Below are 22,299 nucleotides of genomic sequence, written 5' to 3' on the forward strand. Positions count from 1 at the left end.
CAGAAAGTAATATGAGGCATCAATATAACATCACGTCCGGCATATATATCTCTCACAAAGTAATAATAAGAAAGTGATATTGTAGCTTGAGCTTTGTGGTATATTCGTCCAGCGTTAACGACATCTCTCCGGATTCTACGGAAGGACGAGACGCAAAAAAACCGGGACAGCAGCCGGGAAATCTTTTACATGCTTACCAGTTTAGTGTCAGTCTAGTCGGCTCGGGTGATCAGAAAATCAGAATCCTCAGCTTTTGCTATCAATTTGATTTGCTACTGCAACTATCTTTTAGTCTTCGTTACTATTATTTGTTGTTGATATGGGCAAATCCAAGGATAAGGAGTCGAAGAAAGGAAAGGTTCAAATGGTAACTAAATCCGTGAGGAAATCACACGCACGGAAGGCGAAGAAAGGCGGTGGTAATTTTACTTGTTTTAGTCGAGTAGAAATCTTTGATTGATAACTTTTATGCATGATTTTCCAGTCCTGAAAGTCAAGGACGTCGTGAACAAACAGAGAGGTGAAGTGATTGAGGCTGACGAAGGTACGTACTAGTTTTGGACAATATTGAAGTGACACAAGAAACTAAACGTTTTCAAAAAATTGTGCTGATTTTATTTCAGCTCTGAAAGCGGAGAGTATTGTTGGACTGGGTGAGGAAGAAGGTGGCGAAGTTGAGGTGGAGGACGACGGTAAGTTTGTGATGTGACGACGAAAATTTAATTTTTTTCCAAACAGACGTTCCTCTAATTTTTAGGTCGGGCTTCCGGAATCGACATGGCTGCAAAGCATGAAGCCATACTGGATGAGATCAACGATCTTATAGCGGAACATACCAAAAGTTTTGATGAAGATGAAATGAAGGCTTTCCGTCGTCTCTACGCCATTGACGTCTTGTGCTCGTTGATCCCGCCCGGGGCAGAAAATTTGGCCCTTTTGTTCAAAACGTTGGCCACGGTAATTGAACGGCTTGATGCAGCGGCACTGCGTCCAAATTGAAATTACTTCAAAACTGGTGCAAATGGAAATATTTAATTAAGGAAATTCATGTATGCCTTAACTTAATTTAATTGTTTCATGGTTCAGATCGAAGTTCTATCAATCATTTTTTCTGATACAGTAATTGGGTAATGATCGATGAATTAATAAAGGTTAAATTACTAAATAATTGAAGATTATTGAGTACCTTCCCTGTTAAATTTCTAGTGCAATTAGTTAATTACTTTTTTTCAGCTGTTAATTTAAGATGAATTCCAGTCAAATTTCTAGTGCAATGAATGAATAATTTTTTTAAAGCTGTTAATCGAAGATTAATAATTTACAGATAAATCTCAGTAATCTCAGTATCATTATATGATGTTTTTATTAATAAAGCAAACATTCCAATTACGCTTATTTATTCCTCGTAACGTACAAATAAAGTGATCTCTTGTTATGATGTTAATGAAAATTGTGTCCCATGATGGAGATTATTTATTTAGTTACATTTTTTGCATAAATGTGATCGGCTTCGTTCAGAGGACATTTTCTTCAATTGTATTTTATTTTAAATAATATTGTGTAGAAGATTATAATATTATTATCTGATAAATTTTTAATTTCAGAAGAAAAGCTAGCACAAATTATAATTTTAAGAAATTACGTTAAAAAATTAATCCAAATTATCAATTACCGTTCGTCGTGACCCCCGTAGAAGTATTACAAAAAGCATCACCCACAATGTTTTCGCTACATTTGCTAAATAGATTAATTTTCCTCAGTTATAAATTACCAGGCATGAGGACGTTGAATCCTGTGGCGAAGGTGGTGAAGAGAACGCTCTCCGGGATCTGGTCGTGCCAATAACCTCTTTGATAACCTGTTGACCTTGGTGGATGAACAGCAACTGCGGAGGAACGGCCGCCTCCTCCTTATCCCACCAGAAAAAGTTTAACAATCATTACCAAAGTATGCTTACAATTTTTACGAAGATCGAGTCCAAATTATGGTAAAAATTTCTAGAAATGGATCCAAAGATAAAATCAGAGGAGACTAAAGTCTGAAAATCATGACTGTCCTGCCATGTACAACTTCATGGCGATGAGATTGTTGGCGTGGCTGCGTTGTGCCCAAGACGAGGTATGACGTCAAGGGAAATGTCGTTGGCACCCCTGTCGGGGGGAATAATGTCGAAAGAGAGACATGGCGCAGAGGTGGTGAAAGTGTGGAGAGTCGTGTAGGCCGATTCGTCGCAAAACAAAGGTTCCCCCTCAGCGATAAGCATTCCTGGAAGGAAGGCCTTCTTTTTTGGTGATTTACCTATACTCTGCAAGGCAAAACATTACGTAAGTTAAGTAGGTTAGTATTTAAGTACGATACATGATTGTTCGAGTGTATCAAACTAAAAAATATTTCATTTATTTTGATACACCCGACGGATATTTAATGAGAATCTTTTTGTTGTTTGCGGTAAAATGGGTGAATTTTTATACAGCTTTTGACGTAATCTCTACCAGACCATGCACGATGTGCATCATTCAACGCATTATCAATTGAACTACCTTTACCTAAAAACATGAGGGATATTAAACACTTAACAATGAAGAGGAATTTCTAGCCAGGCTTCAAGCTGCGTTGCAGTTTCAGAGAAACGAGAATAAAAGGTTTTTTGGTGCATGTTTTGTTTATTTTACGTAATAAAATGAACTGAATGAAGGTAGGATGCACTTGATCAAGAATGAAAGAAAGGAGTCATTGCATTGCATTATGAATTTGCAATAGAAAATAGCACACTAGAGAAGAATCTCAAGTCCTGTTTTTATTTATTTTCTAGCTGTAGTTTTCGTCGTGTAACGTGTCTTTACAGCATGTGCAGTTTTACAAAGTTGCATTGCATACATAGTGTTGCGTGGGTTTGGTATTATCTATGTAAATGGTGGTTTACTTTGATAGGTTTTTCGCATTCTGCAATTCTCAATTTTTGCGCAATTCTGCATTTTCTCGGTCGGCTCAATAATTCATTTTATCTCGAAAAGTTATGGGTAAATGCTGTGTCGATAGAGTTAAATAATAATGATCAGATTTTATAGATTATTATACTCGGGTTAAGAAATACGTCTCGTGACTACGTGACAATAGAAGAGTTTCATTTTAATCTCAAACTTTAGAATATCCACAAGATAAGCAAAATTTTTAATTGGGTTCCTTACTCAAAATGTAAATAATGAGATTACTTCGTCTCAAATCAACTTTATGTGATGCAAAGGCAGGAAATGTGCACTCACGTTGAGGATGAGGATGAGGAGTCTCATCTCAAGTTCCTCTCGTCTCACATTCTCATCTCATCGCCACAATTTGCAATCTAATCCCTGATGGATGACTTGCTTCAAGTATTTTACAACTAAACTACTTACATTTACCCAACAACCGGATTTTATGGGCCGAGAAGAAGAGATCTCTTAAATGAAAAGATATCAAGATGTGGATGATGATGCACCGAAAAAGTAACTGAACAAAGCAAGGATGCGATGCGGTGATGTTGATCGTCTTCTTGACCCTAGCTTGCTTTTACATAGTTGCTTTGTAGGAGATAATGCTAACTAACTAGGAAAACTCCTCAAATTCAACAAGTTAAACCATTTCTGACACAAAATAAAATAGGTAGACGAGACCGAAGGCATGCATTCAGCTCAGGTGAATTGAATGTAGTAATGAATGCACTTTTTGTAAAATCACCAGTTATCATTCATCTCTCTGTGTTGTTGGTGGTGGTACTGGTGACACGACGTGTTTAAGTAATAATTGTTATTTCGGAAAGGTGGGCGAGGTGAGTGAGTGAGTAGATTATTGGGGGTGTTGTCAGGAAGATGCAAGTTTCCGTAATTTCCGTGCCGTCACTACTTGTGACGTTTGTCGTCGTGTCGGCTAATTATGTCGTGTACGCCAAGGAGAGTGAGATTTTCTCCTCTATTGCCGAATTGGAACGTTTGTACAGGAATGAGGCGGCCGTGGTGAAGCAGTTGGATGAGTATGCGTCAGTTCTGGCGAGGAATTTGCATGTTATTAAAAAGTGAGTGTTTTTTAAATATGTGAAGTTTAAGTATGTTTCTGTGGGGGATAAGAAGAGTTGTAATAATTTGTTTATCTAGGTACATTGAAGATTTTAATAAAATTCCCTCGTTCGATGAAGAGACGGCAGCCGAAGTGGTGGCAAATCCCTTTACAGCGTTCCACATTCTGAAACGAACCGTGGTCGACTGGGAGGTTGTTGCAGATACGATTAAAAATCATACCAAAGCTGCCGGTTAGTAATAATGATAAGCACATTTTTCTGTACATTTATGAAAATGCATGAACGCTTAAAGACGAAAAAACTGATTTTGAGCAGACGTACTTGATGAAGTGATGCAAAAGGGGGACAAGATGCCCACGTTTGATGATTTCATTGGAGGTTCCATGGCCCTCGTTGGTCTTCAGGATACGTATGGCTTGAACTTATCCGAAGTGATATATGGCACCTTGGGGTCAGAATCAGTGCCACAAAGTCCATACGAACTTTCAGGTAAATTAATTATCTGGTTTCTCCCTAAAAATAAGATCCAGTAATTTTGTTAGTTCTGAAATTTCTAATGAAATAAAAATGGCAAACTTTCAGCCCGAGATTTACTATTCCTGGGCAAGGCTGCATTCAACAAGGGATTGTACGACCGGAGCATAAGTTGGTTGGAAATGGCCCTGTCTCGTTCGGAAGAGGAAAGTCAGAGCGTCAGCTTCTTTTCGCCCACAGCCACCAGGGAAGAAATTCTACCGTTTTTAGAGACCACGAAGCGTGTGGTAGGTATTTATTGCTATTATTAGATTATGAATAGCCTTTTATTAAGTAAGAAACATGACGTAGCATGACGACGTGCTGGACAAGCGTGGGCCGACTGGAGAAAATTGGCAAACTTTTCTAAAACCTGTCGATCAGAAGCTGGCTAAGCAAAAGAAATACTTGTCTGTCAAAAAGTACAAGCCAAAATTATACACGCCACTTAATGGGGCTGAAGAAAATGAAAATTATAAGGCTCTTTGTCGCGGAATCAGACTGCGGGTAAGTCATTTATTAAATTGTTTACGTCCAAAATTCAATGGCGCAGTAGTTACTTTAATTGTAATTATATTTGCTTTCTACGTCTCGGAATTTCTATAGAGTCCAAAACTAGACGCGCCACTCCGATGTCGCTACGTCGCACGTCCCCTGACGCGATCATTTATTGGACCTTTTCAAATAGAAGAACATGCAATTGAGCCCTACATCGTCACAATAAATGATTTCATGAATGAGGATGAAATGAAAAGTTTCCGAGACACGGCAAGCTCCCGACTAAAACGAAGTCTTCATCAGGGACGAGACGGTCAATACGTGGCGACTGACATTAGAACAAGCAAGCAGTAAGTTGACCTTGTTGATGGCTTTCCCATTAAATTGCATAAATAGATGTGTGAGCCAATTTGTGACGTCAATAGAGCATGGCTGACTCAAGAAGACGGATCTTTCGTGGACACGATAAGCCGACGAATCAGTGATGCCACGGGATTGGAAATATTTCCAGAAAATTTGGCCGCAGAGATTTTTCAAGTTGCGAATTACGGGATGGCGGGACGCTACACGGCACACACGGATTATCTCACGGGGGAGGATCACATAAGAAATCCGCTAGAAATTAGACGTGGAAATCGAATCGCAACGTTTATGGTTTATGTACGTACTTAAAATTAATTATCATTGGATTTAACGACTAATACGATTTGTAAATTTTAGCTCGAAAATGTGGGGGCTGGTGGCTCCACGGTGTTTCCATACATCGGGGTACAAGTTAAGCCAAAAAAGGGGACGGCAGTATTTTGGTGGAATTTAAAACGGGACGGAAGTGGCGACCCACTCACAAGACACGCTGGTTGTAGCGTGCTCTACGGCAGCAAGTGGAGTAAGTCAACCAAAAATGAATCAAAATGTGCAAAATTTCCTTTCAAAAAACAGAAATTTGACATTGAGCAATATCGCAATTGATGCCTGCCCATTAATTATTTCACAGTTACAAACAAGTGGGTTCGATACAATGCCCAATTTCAGAGAGCGTTATGCATCCCCGAGCCGGAGGATAATCGATCTGCGTCATTTCGACAATTGTAACACAAGCGGAACACGAATCACATCGCATTACTTGAGTCGTTATGAAATCAAAAGTCATTATATTTCCTCTTAAATCAAACCTGATTGAGGATTATTTTGTTATTTGTGATACTTTATTTGTGTAGTCATATTTTTCTATGCAGCAACTTCTTCATCTTCAAAGTCTGTCATTTATATTTATTTAACGATGCTAAATTATTGAATAGTCTTGATCAATCAAAAAACACGCCATAATTTGTAATACAGAGTTTTACATAAAGGAAGCCTTTCAATTTGAAAAATAGGCTTGTTAAGTAAGTAATTGGCTTCCTATTTTACTCAAATATGTAAGATCTCTATATGCATCAATCAAACTTGTGTCTTTTGATGTGATCAATCAAATTTAATAAGGTTTGATTTACCATCAAATAAAATTAGTCAAGAAAAACATGAATAACAAGCAAATTTTTATTATAGAATCACAACAAATTTCTTAGAATAACAAACAAGCAATTGATCACTATTTTTTCGTCGTGGCGTGTGTTATGTAGACCATAATTTGGAGATTCAAGGAGACGCACGTGTAGTAAACACCTATTGAATATTATACCCAAACGGCGAGCTCTGTAATAATGCATAAGCAAATGTCTAGCCGAAATGATTTATAATGTCAAAATTAGGTATTATCATCATCATTATTGCATTTATCTCTGTGTGCGTATTGCTTAGTTCCACTTTAGTAAATAAGTTACGGAATGACTGCGACGTAATTTTTTGTCAGTATGTGATCAGCTATGTATAAATCAAGCCAGGAACATCAAAAGGACGACAAAATATACCTATCAATTTAAAATCACAAGACGACAAAGCGCATATTATTACTAGATACAAATTGTCGACGTATGTCGTATTTTTATATATTTTTTGCGAGGCTGGAATGAAGACTGAATATGAGATTACTTTACAAAATTGTGAGTCTAAAGCAATAATCGTCAAGCGATTGAAAGTGTTTGATATCTTTACATATTGCAAAAAGTCTGTTGATTAAATTAAGGTCGCTAATATGACTATGTTGAATTTGACGGAGTGTGTGTAAGGAATGTCAAATGGTTTCAAATTTTCATGTCACGAACTCGTTTGGCGTTGCAACTCTTGCACAAAATGTGTCCATCTAAAGGATAACAGCCTCGTCCTTCAGCTTCGGATCGGAGGAGTAGTCCACAATCCTAAGCGAGTTTGTAAATATGTAGATTTCAGGTAATACTTTCAACGTTTTTTACCTTTTCTTACACAATTACGTTGAAATATTAAAATTCGACTAACCTCGCATTTGTAGCACTTCACGTGGAATGACCTGTCCAGGGCGACAACTCGTACAGTTTCATCATTTCCAGGTTCTGGCATTATGGGAAGTTCGCAAACACTGCAGCGTGGGGCAAATTTCCTATTTTTTGTGTGTATAGATATTCCATTTTAAACTTTGTAATTTAATTTTATAATTGCGGATGGGTAATGCTACATACTTGTGGAAATCCTCGATACAATAGATCCTATTTGCAGCATCGATAGTGAATTGGATTCCTTCCAAGCTTTTTGCACAAATGACACAAGTGAAACATTTGGGATGATATCTGAAAAAATGGAGAGTTTTAGGTATCAATAGTGCGAAGATGACGAGTTGAGACTCAGTTGGAAATGGATTTGTTTGATATTCTGATTAATTTAAATGGATACAAATTATACAGGAAATAACATACGGCTTCCCATTTGCTCTTAAGATCCTGTCCAAAATTGGATCCGAACATACGCAGCATTTTTCGAGTCGACTCTACACAAAAAATATTTATCTTTAAAAGTGCATCTGTTTTTCTTCACAGACTTTTGAAAGACACATCCTAAGAAAATATTTTTACCATGTAATCCTTCTCGCAGTATGGTTTTCCATCCACATGATAAAAGAAGGATTTGCCTTGAAGAAGACAATCGCAAACTCTGCACCGTAAGCAATTAATGTGGAAAATTTTATTCATGGCTGTGCATCCCGTCCCTTCACCGATAACTTGCTTCCCACATTTGCAACAGACACCTATTTACATAGATCGAAATATTCCATTTGTAAAAAAAATACTTCCCAAGCTTATGTACCAAATACATGTAATAATTTTGTGGGGCAAATCGGAATTACCAAAAAACACTTCATTCTTTCTCAACGAGGTCATCAAGAGGTCGGTAAGCGCATCAATTTCTGATTCTGTCGAAGAGGTCGGAATGTATTTATCCGGAGTGTCTAAATTTCTACGGTCCAACGAATTCTTGGATGTCGTCGAGTTGAGAGTCATTCTCGAATCGGTGCGGGGGACGATTGGTTCATAGATTGATTCCGCAGTGGAGGATCTCGCCTGCGTAATGAGTAAAGCATGAGACACAGGAATTGTCACTAGTAAAAAAAATAAATAAAGTACATACCTGAGAACTGCTGGAGGGGTAGAGGTAGGGCTGATAGTCGGCCTGGCTGACCGAATAGTTGTAATCGTTGTAATTATTGTACGATGAAGGAGGGACAATTGTGCGTCGAAGTTCCGAGTAACTCGAGCTGACCGGAGAGGCTGAAGGTGGAGGATGCATCATTTCTACACCTGGAGGCAGTGGGGGCAAGTCGCGTCGTCGGTCGAAAGACTCGGCCATGTTGTCCCGATAATTGTCTACAATTCACAAAATATAAAGTTTCATGTTGGTACAATTTACAAAAATCGGGGGGTCACTATTCCCTGACACTTGAGGGGTACAAGTATGTATATTACCTATTTATGCAAGCTTTAGGCGTCCTTGTCGGATGGATAAGTTCGATATGACAGTGTTTGTATGTATACTCAAAAATATGACACCACTATCCTCCCAGATTTGAACATACTAAGAAATACCCTTAGTCATGTATGTGTTAAAGCTTTACTTGAGAGCTTCGTTCGTAGCCAAAAATGACTAACTGCAAATATTTAACTAACATTTAACCACTGACCATATAAGTAAACATGTAAATTTATTACTGCACATAACATGCTGGACGAAATTTTTCCCCAGTGAGAACGAACATGTACATATTTACGTAGAATGCACGTATGTATACAAATTTCAGTGAAGTTCGTTGATAAGTGGCTCAGTCTTTTTAATGATGATGGCTGGATTCAATTAATTATTATGTAGGATTTGTTCTCGCCATTTAGCAGGTCACACTAAAAGCTTAACAAATAACTATACCAGAGTTAAGTCTCGTTGTTGAATAAAATCGAGTTAAGAAGATTAGCTTTTATTATAACGAATGGAAAATGGTGATGAATGAGAGTGGCACACAGTTGAGATTCAATTATTTTTACAACTTGCACACTATTTTTTTTGCTGCTGCCGATTCGTAGTAATGTGTACTTCTAGTAAATTAATTGACCAGGTTATGAACTTGGCATGCTCTTCTACGCTAGGCTACAGACAACCAAAATCGTATTGACTCCTTTTCTTTTTTAGTCAATCTGTTTCTCCTTGTGTGTAGTCATTTCATTATGGAAGAAGAAGAAGAAGCTGGTCGTATGTATATAAGGATGCATGGAGTGTATGTATGTACATATGTACATATGCATGTACATAAGGAATGGAATGATGGAGCAAGTAGCCAGCCTTGATTCCGATGAAAATGAATTCGTTAAACAAAACCTTCCAGAAAGTCAAAGAAATGAAGGAGTCGATACTCATCGCCTATTCATTTATGGATTTTTCATTCATTTTCATCATTATGCAGGCGACATCAAGTTCGCAGCAAGCAACGGACAAACACGGGGTTTGTTTTGGATATGTATGCACAACGGTTAAATTAGCAGTTGAATGTATTATACTGGTGAGGATTAAGTATGTCATTAAGCCAAAGTATGTAATGTAAATGTAAGTAAGACGAAGAAGAATGGAGATTGATGAGTGAAGATTCCACATGAATGTTCATTTTATCTGTAAATAGGTGCTCGTTGCATCCAGCCAGACGTATTTAATCGCAATCTAACGATGACATCGTGATGATATGATAATACTCAAGTGATAATTTGTGTAATGTGAAGAATGCTGCTTGTAGTTAGATACTATGTGGTTTGGGTTGGTTTTCGCTGAAAAAGTCGGAAAATGAATTCCTAGTAATGTTGGTTGGTACTACCAACTTGGTAGTGGTACACACAACCTGGATGGCTTAACCTTGTGGGAGGAATTGAGATAATGCTTACTAAATTGCTCTGTCGGTTATGTGTTGGATGAGAAAAACACTTGGGTACATGCACACATAAATTGGCATGATTGAGGAGAGAAGCTCACGTTTTATAAAATTAAATGTAAAACGTGAGTTTCCCTTCTCATTCCAGTTTGCAAAAGTTAATAAATTAGGAAGAAATTGATGTGCTAATTAAGAGAGATAAGAGATTTATTTGCAAATGTGCAAATGTACTCGGTAACCTTTTCTTGACTTTGCAAACTTTAGTGCGACTGGCATACGTGTATCGTACAATTTGCTTATTAGTATGCATAGGTAGGTCTTATATGCATGTATTTAGGGAAATGGATAACCTTTTATCAAGTGTTTGTTAAGTGAGTTGTGTAAATTATGACAATGGAAGCCTTTGACAAATTGTGGACGAACTTGAACTTAAGATAAATTTGGTAATTTCAGTTATTAGCTTACACAAAGTATACTTTCTCGGATGATAACCAGTTATTACGTACATGTAATTAACTTTTTAGTTCAACAGCTACTCTGTCTCATACGTATTTTGCCAAGTATTGGGTGGGGCTGTGGTTACACGGTATAAAAGGTATACATATAAAGATACTTATGCAAATGAAATGCACACTTCCTTATTAGACCACAATTACACATTTATATGTGCTCATATAAGGCGTCACCTGAAAAAAGTCTCTAATTGTTACCCTCTCTCTAAACACAACTACCTCCCGTTATGAAAAGGGAAAGCGATACCGGAAGTGGTTTTGTCTTTGTTGAGGCGGAGAGAAAGTCTTGTCATGCATTCGTAGCGGTTTTCTCCAGCACCGAAATAACGACACATATTTCCCTATACTGAGGCATCTCACAACTTTCGTCGCCCATACTTTCCCCTTCCCCCCAATTTGAAGTACCAAACAACCCTTAAACCCAGCCTGCTTTCACTACAAGTTAAACCAACCCAATCTCCCAACTTTCTCCACCCCAAAACCACACCCACTCATGAATCCCTCGCTAATTATACACCTCTTTATGAATACCCATCTCGTAAGTCGGACAAACCCCACGTCGTCTCCCCTTATGCCCCCAGTACTTCCTGCCTTTGCATCTTGCCGGAGGATTATCAGCGACATAATTTCTGGATAACAACATTTCATTCCACCTCTTTCTGACTTCCTCGTCTCCGGAAAACTTTCACATTCGGGACTCCAAGCGAGCCATAGTTTCAGAACCTCTCCTCGAGCCCTGTCTCTCTCTCTTTTAGCATGGTGTTGAGTTACAAAAGAAAGTCGTCGTCCGAGCAGTATGGATGGAACTCTCTCTCTCTCTCTGGAGCTTTAAGAGACCAGGCAAGCGAGGATATAAGCGTTATTTAAGCAGCAGCAGCAGCCAACAAACTTTGTATTCCTTTCACAGCCCTCTTTTCCTCTCGGTCGTCTTGCACTTTCGGACGGACGGCTATGCTGTAACACGATTGGATTGCATTCACACATACACAACATTCATTTCATGCAGGCTGCGTTAAGGGAATAATATAATATCTGCGGAAGAAGGGTTTTATATATCCAGCAGCAGCCAGCAAGCAGCCGACTACTACAAAAAGTGAACTTATTCCACTCACTCATGCTAACACCGCACACAGAACAAAATATTATACCCAGCAGCAAATTAATCACTTAATTTACTTGCTGCTGGACTGGATGGTTGTCGTCGTCGCTTCTTATTGTTGTTATCCACCATCCCCCCAAATAATAACTGGTCTGGCTAATTGCACAAATAATCAAACCACAACATTATATTATATTTGTGCATTGACTTGACATCATCATCGTCGAGAGTGGAACCAAACCACAAAAAAGTTGTGGGCACGACTTCTTCCTCGAGAGTTACTTTCTTCTACGGCTGGAGAAGAATTTACAGGACAGGCCAGCGAGGAATATTATTGGTCTGATGATGAGTGTCGGCTTAAAGAAAAAACGGGAGAAATTGGGACCCAAGTTTAAACTACTTCCGGTGACTTTTTATTACGAGGTGAGAGTAGAAGAGGAGAGTGAAGAGTGACTTGGGTGTGAGAGTCCGGTAAACATTTTTGCGTTGTGACTTGTGAGTAAGGATTTTCTGGACAAAGAGTTTGTTTTTATTAAGAGTGAAAGTGTAAATAAATAGTGATTAAGCTGGAATTTTATATATGGTTGATTGATTTGTGGGAAATGTGCGATATAAAGTATCAATAAAGCTGAAATAAAATGACATGACCGCATAGTACACCCCCACCGCATCACACTTCCGTCTCGACGTCTAAATATATGCGGCCAATTTCCTCTCCAACTAATAAACCAAACCTGGCAGCATCATATAATTCATACTTTTGGAAAATTTGAATCCTTTCGACCACGACGATATTACCTCAGAAACTGGTCATTTTTTTAACCGTTTAAGTTTTAGACTTTTAAACACAAGCATCGTGCCACCCACGGATTATTGAGTATTTATTTACACCAACGAGTAATACCCCATAAAATGCGTGGGTGGATGGGAAGTTAGCTAAATGCGGACTATAATTATGGACATAATAAGAATAATAATAATGGTGTCGTGGACATAGCTGAGACGTTGTTTATGAACAAAATGAAAATGGAAATGGTGACTGGAGAAATTTGGTAGTTCTACCACAACGGGGAACGAACGAACCACGCACATTTTCTGCTCAATTTACCACACCACACCCCCACAAATTTATGTGGGTGGTCATCCCGACTGTAGACTAGGAGGAATGAAAAACGGATCCAAACACAACAATCAAGAAAGCAACGCATGTAATGTAATGGTGTAGATTGTCGCTAGTTGGTTGAGATAGCACCTGATCAAGCTCAAGAATTTTGCTCCTTGTCCTTTAACCTCTGCTCTGAAGAAGATAAACCGGAAGTAGCAAAATGGCTGGTCAAGTAGGATCAAGTTACTTAATGGCAAGGATGAAGCTCTTTTTCTTCGCAGCTGCTATTATTTTTGTGACATTTTTGCACCCATCATGTAAGAATTAATTTTTAAACCCCTGATTATTAATGTGATGGGAATGTTAATCAATAATTTCAATGATTACTTGAACTTTAGGGTGCGACATTCTGAAAATATCGATGACTGGAGAGGGATTAAAGTCTTTGGGACGCCCAGCGACGCTCACCTGCCATTCTAACGATACTTCGATAGCATCCGTAAAGTGGATATTTGAAAACACCGTTTTACCATCAGTTCCACCGAAATCTAAAAGCTCGTCGCTTCATGAAGCGATTCATGTCATTCCTAATGTGACCTTTAACGACTTTGGGAGGTATTTGTGTAGTGCTAATCTATCCACCGGCGAAGTGCATAATGTTACGCATGAACTTTTGTTCAATGGTGAGGAATTTTTTCTAATTGAAAGTTATTTTTAACGTTATTACTATATAATTCTTGATTATGACACCGAATATTAAATTATTTGTTCCAGTAAATGCCAAAGTTACGCTCAATGCAGTCCATGAAGTCAAAGAAGGAAGTAATGTTAGCATGACTTGTGCCGTGACGGGCTACCCTTCTCCGACAAATATCCACTGGCAATTTTCTCATCGACCAGTTGCAAATTCTGAGAGTCACAGCACGTCTGAAACGCGGAGTAATCCTGCAGAGATATCTTCCACTTTGGTGATGATTAATGCAACGCCTGAAATGAATGGGACATATGACTGCAACACGCCGGATGGGACTAAAGAGACACATTTAGTTGTGAAAAGTAATAATCAGAGCTATTTGGTCTTTGACTTACTGGTTAATTTATTGTACTTATTGTATTTTCGTTTTTGTTTTATCACCGCTTTTAGGTAAACCTACGTTGAGATTTCAACTAGTAAAAGCTGTTGGACGGACGCAGATTTTTACCAACTGGACATTATTTAATGGAAACTCGAAAATAAAAAACCTTGAAATGAAGGTAACACAAGAATAGAAATCATACGATTACCATTTTTACCTAATTTGATTAGTATGAATGATAATGTGCAACCTAAATGCTTACAGTACTATCAAAGCAAAAAGGTCGGTCCCGTGAAAATATCCCTGAGTCCTAAAGCAAACTCGTATCTCATTACTAAATTAAATCCTGGAGAAACGTACTTCAATTTCTCAATTTCTGCCATAAATGAAGTTGGCCAACACGAAGATGTTTATGACATTGATGTCGTAACACTTCTCGAAGGTTGGTGATTGAGATGAAAAAATTTATGTATTTCCATTAATAGAAAACACATTAAATTTAACTATCTCTACCACCTCTTTTGTTATGTTCCTTTTTGCAGATCCGCATTTTGTACCACAAATTTCAGTCAATGGATTTACCTCAAACACAGTTACTCTGGGTTGGAATGTATACTCGAATATTTCAGAGTACTTTAACTATTACAATGTATCCTACCGACGAATCCAGTCCGGTATTCCGCAGTACTACACGGCGTATGAGCATCCACTTATGGTTGAAAAATTAAAACCTGGAGCTACATATGTCTTCAAGGTACAAAAGCGGAGCCAGCATTAATCACCTAATTGCATATTATTAATTCACTCAATCAACTCGTTAGTCAACTGATATCTTTATGGATACTTCTAGATACAAGCATGTTCTAGTTACATCAAGACATGCGAGGCATATTCACAAGAAGTAAATGGAACTACGATGGACGGCATGTCTAGCGCTCCACAAAATTTGAGTTTGAATTGTCAATACGACGTAAAGACTCACGAGACTCTTGTCAGCGTGGGTTGGGATGAACCCAGCGATCCACAAGGTTACATTGGTGAATATGAAGTGACCTTGACGGGAAATGCGTCGTTCTACGACAAACAAGGAAAGCAGGCTGAAGATAGAGTTCCGCCAATTACGAAAAACGTATTGGCAAACGCTCCTCGAAAAACGGACTTTCCTGGTCAACCTCCAAACACACAAATATTTGTAAAGTGAGTGAAAGTTTGTTTGTTCAATCAAGTTAATTGGTAGTTTGTTTTCATTTCTGATAATTTGATAATGATTTATCTTGATGATTTACAGCGTTTGTGCAAAAACACGTTCCAAAAGATGTGGCGCTTCTGCAGAGGTCAGTTGCCTCACGCCCGAAAGTATTCCAGATACTCAAGAACTCAGCCAAGCTTCTTGGAAAGCTGTACAACGAAGCAACAGCCAGCAAATATTTTTCATGATCAATGTTCCACACATTTCTCAACGAAACGGGACAATTTGTTGTCTACGCGTCATTGTTGTTAGATTGGGCAAGGATCAATCCGTGCATGATTTGAAACCTCCATCTGAGATGGAGATTTTCACCTATGACGCGATACACAACGGGACTAATTCCGGTGCGTATCTTGCCGAAATGCTGGATGCCAATAGGTACATTTTCTAGTATTTAATGATGATAATGAAGATTTATAGATAATTTTACAAATATGTTACTTTTTTCAGCCGACATATAATGATCGGGGATGGAGTTATGAGCGAGAGGTTGCTTTGTGAGAAATGTTGGCCACAGAATGACTTTAGCATGGGCGCATATTCCTATCGACCTTCGGGACACTACCCGTCCGCGAATGCTATTCCTTTGAAGCATCACCGCAAACGGCACACCAGTTCAAACGGCCAACAACATTCCAACATTCCCCAAGACGGTCCCTTAGACACTGGCAGCACATACACTGCATATTTAGATGCTATCGGTATGACATTGGGTCACATGCATAAAAATAAGCAAATGCTTTTACTTCAAAATTTCCGGCGTAAAAAAATAATTTACCAAGGAAATTTTGGAGTAAAAGCATTTACTTATTTTTATGCATATGACCCATTATTACTTTTCCACGTAGTACGTGCTATATGCAATGTTGTAACTGTTGGTTCACTGTTTCAGTGGTAAATGACAAACATCAAAGGATGCGAGCCCAGAGCAAATATTTTCTCCCCTTGAGACCCGTTGGAGCTGATTCTCAAGAGTCAATAATTCCTGGCGTTGCCATCATTTCTAGCTTGATTGTGACATTAGTCGTCGTGCTAATTGCTCTCATGTGCGTCATGAGGTGGAGGAAGGAAGAGCCCGGAGATCAAGAGTATGGTCTTTCGCACTCTATCCAACAATGGTGCCGCCGATTGCGAGGCCAACAACCAATTCCGAGCGAGGAGCCACCAAACTTGCCACCCTTGTCAAAGGACGAACTTGTCAATGCCTATTTAGAGCGGCATAAGGACTCTGATTTAGGATTTCAACAAGAGTTTGAGGTAATTACTTGGACTAGATAGATGTTTACTTGCTCGAGTTACTTGGGCCGACTTTGATATAATATGCCTTTGATATTTTTTTTTACTGTAGAAATTACCTGATCGGTTTTGTGATCGTACCGCGCAAGCATCCGACAACTCGAGCAATGTTGGCAAAAATAGGTACCCCGACATCAAAGCGTACGATCAAACGAGAGTGAAACTCTCAACATCTGAGAACGGATCTGATTACATCAACGCCAACTTTGTCGTTGGCTACAAAGAGAGGAAGAAGTTTATTTGTGCACAAGGACCAATGGAAACAACCGTTGTGGACTGGTGGAGAATGATTTGGGAGGTAATTTGAAGTTTTTTGTAGTGTTTTTTTTTGTAACGGTGAAAAATACAATCATAAGAATGGTTTAAATTTCAACAGCAACATGCCCACTTTATCCTCATGTTAACAAATGTGGAAGAATACAACAAAACGAAGTGTGCAAAATACTGGCCAAATGAAGGTTCAACCAACTACGCGGAATTCATGGTCACACATTGTTCGGAAAAACGCTACTCTGGTACAATCCGATTTAAACCTCAATTACCAAGTCTTGAATTGATTTTCATATTAATCTTTTGTATCACAAATTTGCAGACTATCTCGTAAGGAACCTGAAAATCAGTAAGGCACGCTCCGGATCTAATGTTGAGGATGGGAATCGGGAAGAGCGAGAAATATTCCAGTATCACTACCTCGTCTGGAAGGACTTTATGGCTCCGGAACACCCCGTGGGAATCCTCAGATTTATTAAAAGATTTAACGAGGCGTATGCTCCTGATAAGGGTCCCATCCTCGTGCATTGCAGTGCGGGAGTAGGTCGTACCGGAACTTTAGTGGGATTGGACTCGATGCTTCAACAACTGAATGAAGAGGGTTGTGTGTCAATATTTAATACAATTTGCGATCTCAGACACCAACGAAATTATCTCGTGCAATCATTGGTTAGTCAAACAAGGAATATATAGAGCTGGAAAATTGTAACGAATAAAATTCGGATTCGTATTAACTACAAATTTGATTTTTGAAAATTGCAGAAGCAATATATCTTCATCTACCGTGCTTTGATGGAAATGGCTCAATTTGGAGACACTGATGTGTCGTCTTCCGAGCTCAAGTCGCATATCGAGAAAATTAAAGGTTGTGCTGTTGGGAGTACAACATCTCGTATGCAAGAGGAGTTTGAGGTACTGTTAATTATTTAAATATTAAGCACTATAAAGTAACCATTATTTTCAAATTGTAATGCATCCAATTAATTAATTAACAGAGACTAGTGCAAGTAATAGAGGATAGAAAGCCATTCACTGTGGGTGCGTCGGAAGACAACAGGCATCGCAATCATCACGAAAATATCATTCCTTATGACAGGAACCGCGTGCATCTATCTCCCATGCCATCACTCAGCAAAGAGATTAACACGTATATTAATGCTACATTTATCGAGGTACGTTTCAACCAATTCTAACTGGAATAATAAAGTTATAACTAAAGTGGTGTTTTTAAAATGTAATGTGTTGCATTTACTCAGGGATATGACAGTACTGAGCAATTCATCATTGCTCAAGATCCCTTGGAAGTAACTATTGGGGACTTTTGGAGAATGATAGTTGAGCAAAACATTCGGAGTATTGTGATGTTGTCAGAGACTGGTGAAGAAAAATGTACAAGATATTGGCCTGAAAAGGACCAGGAAACCAGTCACGATTACATTAAAGTCAAATACATGCAGAGTCAAAGTTTTCCATTTTACTACCGTCGGGAGTTTACTGTCACCGACACGAAAACAGATCACTCTTGTCTTGTCACTCAGTTCCAGTACAATGGATGGCCCGTCGGAGAGGGCGAAGTACCTCAGATTGATCGGGGCATCGTTGAATTAATTGATACTACCTTTAAATACAAAGATACATTGGAGGGCAATGTTGGACCTATAGTTGTGCATTGCAGGTGAGAACATTTTTGTGAAGCCGAAAACAATACGAAGGATAATATTTAAAAATTTATATTTATTTTCTAGCGACGGGGCTGATAGAAGCTGCATTTTTGTGGCACTCGCCATTCTAGTTCAGCAAATGATGAACGAATCTCGAATCGATGTTTTTAGTGTTGTAAGAAAATTAAGGTCTCAACGACAAGGGTTGTTCCGTAATTTTGTAAGTGCACTTAAATTAATTAATTCTTACTCCCAAACTAATTGTGTAATTGCATAATGTTATGCCCCCTGTTTCTGCCATGTAAAAAAAATAATCGTGTTATTTTCGTGATTGCAGCCTCAATACGAATTTATTTACCGTGGATTGCACACATATGCTGAACTTCATGTAGCAAATGGGAACGCTGGACACTGACTGGAAATATGATGATGATGATGATCTGCTTCTTGCCGTTGTCGCTGTTGTTGTCTATTCATCAAATAGTGTTTGAATATTTATAATTTTCATACTAATAGATTTAGGCAGGTTCAGAGTTTTATGTCTTTTACAAAACTGTCATCTCAACTGGTCATTCCGTTACTAAATTGTACTGTTCATCGTTATATATTTATCATTGTTCTTATGATTATTATTATTACTACTATTGTTAGATGACTAGGAACAGAGAACGAGAAATGCGTAGTTTTATAGCCTATTTCTATTTAATAACTCTGACAAACTTTCTCCCTGGAGTGATTACTATTATATACAGCTTCTTGACTCCCAACTTTACAACAAAAACTGTTTTATAACTTGATAAGATTTCATACTGGATATTTTACAATTTTAAAGGAAAAATACTATAATTAATCATAGTATATAGTAGGCACATGTATTTATGTTATGTAACATTTATTATGGATAGCTCAAACAAATGACAAGATATAGTCCTACTAAATCTTACGTTTCTATACAACAAATAGAATTGTACGGAAAACAAACAAAATTCCATTTACATAACATTTAGATCTTTGGAAATAGATCTTTCTCTCCAAAGACGACAACCGGCGATATATGTTTCAGCAAGTTTCTTACCCAGAGAGATGCTGAAAAATGCATCGAAAAAACAGTGCAACATATAAAATATTCCCTAAAACTGTAAGACTACTGCACAATCGCGTCGTCCATAAGTAACAAAGAAAATGCAATGCACTCCTCCTCTGGTATATACAAATATATGATTGCCGATTTGGAAAAAAATTTGCACACACCATTCAGCACGTGGAATAATGTTGTGAAATCCATTTGTGATGAGTGGGAGGGTGAGTGGGTGGATGGCTGTGGTGTATGTACACACTGTACAAAAATCTATTTCCTGTCTCTCCTGAATATAGAATCAAATACCAAAAACTACACTAAAATGTCATTGCATAATTCGCAACGTTAAGTGATATAGGCTAGTTTTATACGTCACAATTTGCATTTTCGGTATTAACTTAATATAAATTACATGCATGTACAACATAATTTAACTAACTAAAAGTAAGTATATATTAGGATTGACGAGTCTTTTGTTATTATATTATTATGGAACAACGTAGACTGACGATGGCGTAAATACAAGCCTTTTAACCAAAGTAAACCGAAAACTATCACTTATTTTTATGTGCTTAATGACGGTGAACGGTGCACATATCATACACCGCTTAATCCTCGTGTCATACGCATTTTCTAACTTGTGACCTATGCTTGTGACTAATAATCATAATTTGCATGATATATTTCCTCTCCTTGAAGTATGACATGATAACCTTCCCTAAAAAAGAAGTCTCAGCTTTTCACCCGATTCTTCCGAAGCTATGAATTTGCATCCTTTTAACACAATTCCATAATTTATGCATAAGCCACAAGAAAAATCATGGAACTCGTGATCATCAACATCGGCCTACTACCAGCTAGCTACTTGCATGGTATCCGACGCCCGGGACGAAGCCAGGCATGACTTGGTGTGTGGCGTGATGATGAAAATGTCAGAAAAATGTAGAAAACCTGACCCGGGCCGACTAAAGAACATCTTTCTTTACACACGGGGTGACTGCAGCCGTATTGATTGATTTCCTGATATTTTTCGTGCATATGCTCAGCAGCGTGTAAAAGGCAAGAAAGAAGAGGAAGAATAAGGTATGAATAATACGAGGAAGTAAAAGAGTTGCCTGGTTTGGTCGGCTGAGCTGAGCAACCTTAAATCCAATCTAGCAACTATTGCGACGACGACGACAAACGACGACGTCGACAACTGCCTATGCTCTCGTAGTGCTGCTATCTCTATCTATGCCCACCCGCTCACTCACTCAATAAATCAATACTTTTTAAATTACAAGGAGTAGATGGAAGGAACAACTGGAATGAGCAGTGAGCTATGAGGGGTCTGTTATGTATGTAGAATACAATTGCCAGAGGTAGTAGTGAGAAAGACAGGTAGATGTAAAATAATACGGCACAGGAGAACCAATCCAGTAATTGAGGGCATACATTCATATATGCAACCAACTATTAAATATATTTCTCTCCCTTATTCGCCCAACATTTTAGTACTTATCATCATCCAAGTCAAATAGTATCGGCAGCATTGCTGAAAAGATGCGACGCGAAGTCTATCCATTTAAATGGTATCGAAATCTGAGAAAGTTCTGTCCATCCAGACAGCATCAGCAGACGAGGAGCTGCATGAGGAGTCTTTTAGACAGTCAGGATTTTTAGATGCCTCAAGAACAAGTCTCACAATCACACAAGTGCTCACTGTCCAGTAGTCGTCTCACATTCCAATGATGCCATTATGTTGTTGCATCTCTCTCCAAGTCACCCTTGAAATTCAGACGATGTGAACTTTGTACGTGTGACGAACTGCACATGTCTATCGCAGCGATGATGAATCTAGTTTAGTTTGATATTTTAAGTACATTTTATACTCATTCATTTCATTCCTCCCCATGGGTAAACTGGACAAACGATTTTACTCGACCTGAATATTTCCATACTTCCACCGGCCTTGACTTCCTTCCGTCCTTCCTTTTCGTACAGCAACTAACTCTAAAACTAACCAACTAGAAAATATCTCTTTGAACCGGTCTCTAATATTCTCGGTCGCATGCACCAACCAACAACAAAAGTCGATACGTGATGAGACATTATGCACATGTACGGATTGTCCTACTGGAGAGAGAAAGCTTAGTGGTTTTGTCTCAAACTACCCGGCGCTGTATTAGTACGCCGTGTCTTATCGTTCCTGTGAAAGTAGTTGATCAAACCATTTTCATACAAGTAACCAAGATATTAAATGGATGATAAAACCGTTGCGGAATTTATTTTGCATGCAAAATTATCTTCTAAAACCTCTGATCTACTAGTCTCAGCATTCGTCTAAAAGTTGAGAGAATGTGAACCTATTATGCAATTCATTTGTATCTCGTATTCCGTCTCGACGAGGCTGGCTGGCAGGCAGCAAACTCTTTTACATTGATTTTTGCATGGGGGATGATGATGATGACGATGATGGTGGCGTCTCCAGGAGAGTGAGAGAGAGAGATTCAGTTGCCGTTGCTTACGAGACGACGACGACGACTCCTCCTTTTGCTCTTTTTACATTCGCTTTTCGACCTACACACAGATCGCATC

At 38.5% G+C, this 22,299-nt stretch overlaps 4 protein-coding genes across 4 annotated transcripts; 3 read left to right on the forward strand and 1 right to left on the reverse strand.

The window, feature by feature from the left end:
• Positions 1-203: 203 nt before the first annotated feature.
• Positions 204-1,444, forward strand: LOC110856656. The gene is made up of 4 exons (XM_035857279.1): positions 204-419; positions 485-544; positions 624-692; positions 758-1,444. The coding sequence occupies exons 1-4, from the start codon at positions 320-322 to the stop codon at positions 997-999; spliced, it is 471 nt and encodes a 156-aa protein (XP_035713172.1). The 5' UTR covers positions 204-319; the 3' UTR covers positions 1,000-1,444.
• A 2,262-nt stretch (positions 1,445-3,706) lies between these two features.
• Positions 3,707-6,587, forward strand: LOC110856994 (prolyl 4-hydroxylase subunit alpha-2). Its single transcript, XM_022105584.2, has 9 exons — positions 3,707-4,048; positions 4,128-4,282; positions 4,367-4,540; positions 4,634-4,812; positions 4,877-5,071; positions 5,171-5,412; positions 5,488-5,722; positions 5,783-5,948; positions 6,057-6,587. The coding sequence occupies exons 1-9, from the start codon at positions 3,846-3,848 to the stop codon at positions 6,152-6,154; spliced, it is 1,647 nt and encodes a 548-aa protein (XP_021961276.1). The 5' UTR covers positions 3,707-3,845; the 3' UTR covers positions 6,155-6,587.
• On the reverse strand, positions 6,584-9,706 carry LOC110856995 (lipoma-preferred partner homolog). Its single transcript, XM_022105585.2, has 8 exons — positions 8,935-9,706; positions 8,600-8,835; positions 8,319-8,532; positions 8,047-8,219; positions 7,891-7,961; positions 7,657-7,764; positions 7,457-7,577; positions 6,584-7,359 (listed from the first exon to the last, which is right to left on the reverse strand). Exons 2-8 carry the CDS (start codon positions 8,816-8,818, stop codon positions 7,246-7,248), a joined length of 1,020 nt encoding a protein of 339 aa, XP_021961277.1. The 5' UTR covers positions 8,819-8,835; positions 8,935-9,706; the 3' UTR covers positions 6,584-7,245.
• Positions 9,707-11,730: 2,024 nt separating this feature from the next.
• On the forward strand, positions 11,731-20,266 carry LOC110856993 (tyrosine-protein phosphatase 69D). Its single transcript, XM_022105583.2, has 18 exons — positions 11,731-13,409; positions 13,491-13,775; positions 13,867-14,148; positions 14,237-14,346; positions 14,433-14,610; positions 14,711-14,922; positions 15,019-15,365; positions 15,457-15,795; positions 15,868-16,118; positions 16,310-16,674; positions 16,766-17,011; positions 17,090-17,228; positions 17,306-17,652; positions 17,746-17,895; positions 17,979-18,155; positions 18,240-18,658; positions 18,729-18,864; positions 18,982-20,266. Exons 1-18 carry the CDS (start codon positions 13,313-13,315, stop codon positions 19,057-19,059), a joined length of 4,158 nt encoding a protein of 1,385 aa, XP_021961275.1. The 5' UTR covers positions 11,731-13,312; the 3' UTR covers positions 19,060-20,266.
• The last annotated feature ends 2,033 nt before the right edge of the window (positions 20,267-22,299 follow it).

Source organism: Folsomia candida, unplaced genomic scaffold (assembly GCF_002217175.1).
Source record: "Folsomia candida strain VU population unplaced genomic scaffold, ASM221717v1 Fcan01_Sc017, whole genome shotgun sequence".
NCBI classification, from domain to species: domain Eukaryota; kingdom Metazoa; phylum Arthropoda; class Collembola; order Entomobryomorpha; family Isotomidae; genus Folsomia; species Folsomia candida.

Bases quoted from the DNA above. Each gene is read 5' to 3' on its own strand.
- LOC110856656 (XM_035857279.1), top strand. From the start codon at position 320: ATGGGCAAATCCAAGGATAAGGAGTCGAAGAAAGGAAAGGTTCAAATG. The intron at 545-623 runs GTACGTACTAGT...ATTTTATTTCAG, and splicing joins AGTGATTGAGGCTGACGAAG to CTCTGAAAGCGGAGAGTATT. The intron at 693-757 runs GTAAGTTTGTGA...TCTAATTTTTAG, and splicing joins AGTTGAGGTGGAGGACGACG to GTCGGGCTTCCGGAATCGAC.
- LOC110856994 (XM_022105584.2), top strand. From the start codon at position 3,846: ATGCAAGTTTCCGTAATTTCCGTGCCGTCACTACTTGTGACGTTTGTC. The intron at 4,049-4,127 runs GTGAGTGTTTTT...TTGTTTATCTAG, and splicing joins AATTTGCATGTTATTAAAAA to GTACATTGAAGATTTTAATA. The intron at 4,541-4,633 runs GTAAATTAATTA...GCAAACTTTCAG, and splicing joins AAGTCCATACGAACTTTCAG to CCCGAGATTTACTATTCCTG.
- LOC110856995 (XM_022105585.2), bottom strand. From the start codon at position 8,818: ATGGCCGAGTCTTTCGACCGACGACGCGACTTGCCCCCACTGCCTCCA. The intron at 7,765-7,890 runs GTATGTTATTTC...CCATTTTTTCAG, and splicing joins TTAAGAGCAAATGGGAAGCC to ATATCATCCCAAATGTTTCA. The intron at 7,360-7,456 runs GTTAGTCGAATT...AAACTCGCTTAG, and splicing joins TGAAGTGCTACAAATGCGAG to GATTGTGGACTACTCCTCCG.
- LOC110856993 (XM_022105583.2), top strand. From the start codon at position 13,313: ATGGCTGGTCAAGTAGGATCAAGTTACTTAATGGCAAGGATGAAGCTC. The intron at 13,410-13,490 runs GTAAGAATTAAT...CTTGAACTTTAG, and splicing joins GACATTTTTGCACCCATCAT to GGTGCGACATTCTGAAAATA. The intron at 15,366-15,456 runs GTGAGTGAAAGT...GATGATTTACAG, and splicing joins AACACACAAATATTTGTAAA to CGTTTGTGCAAAAACACGTT.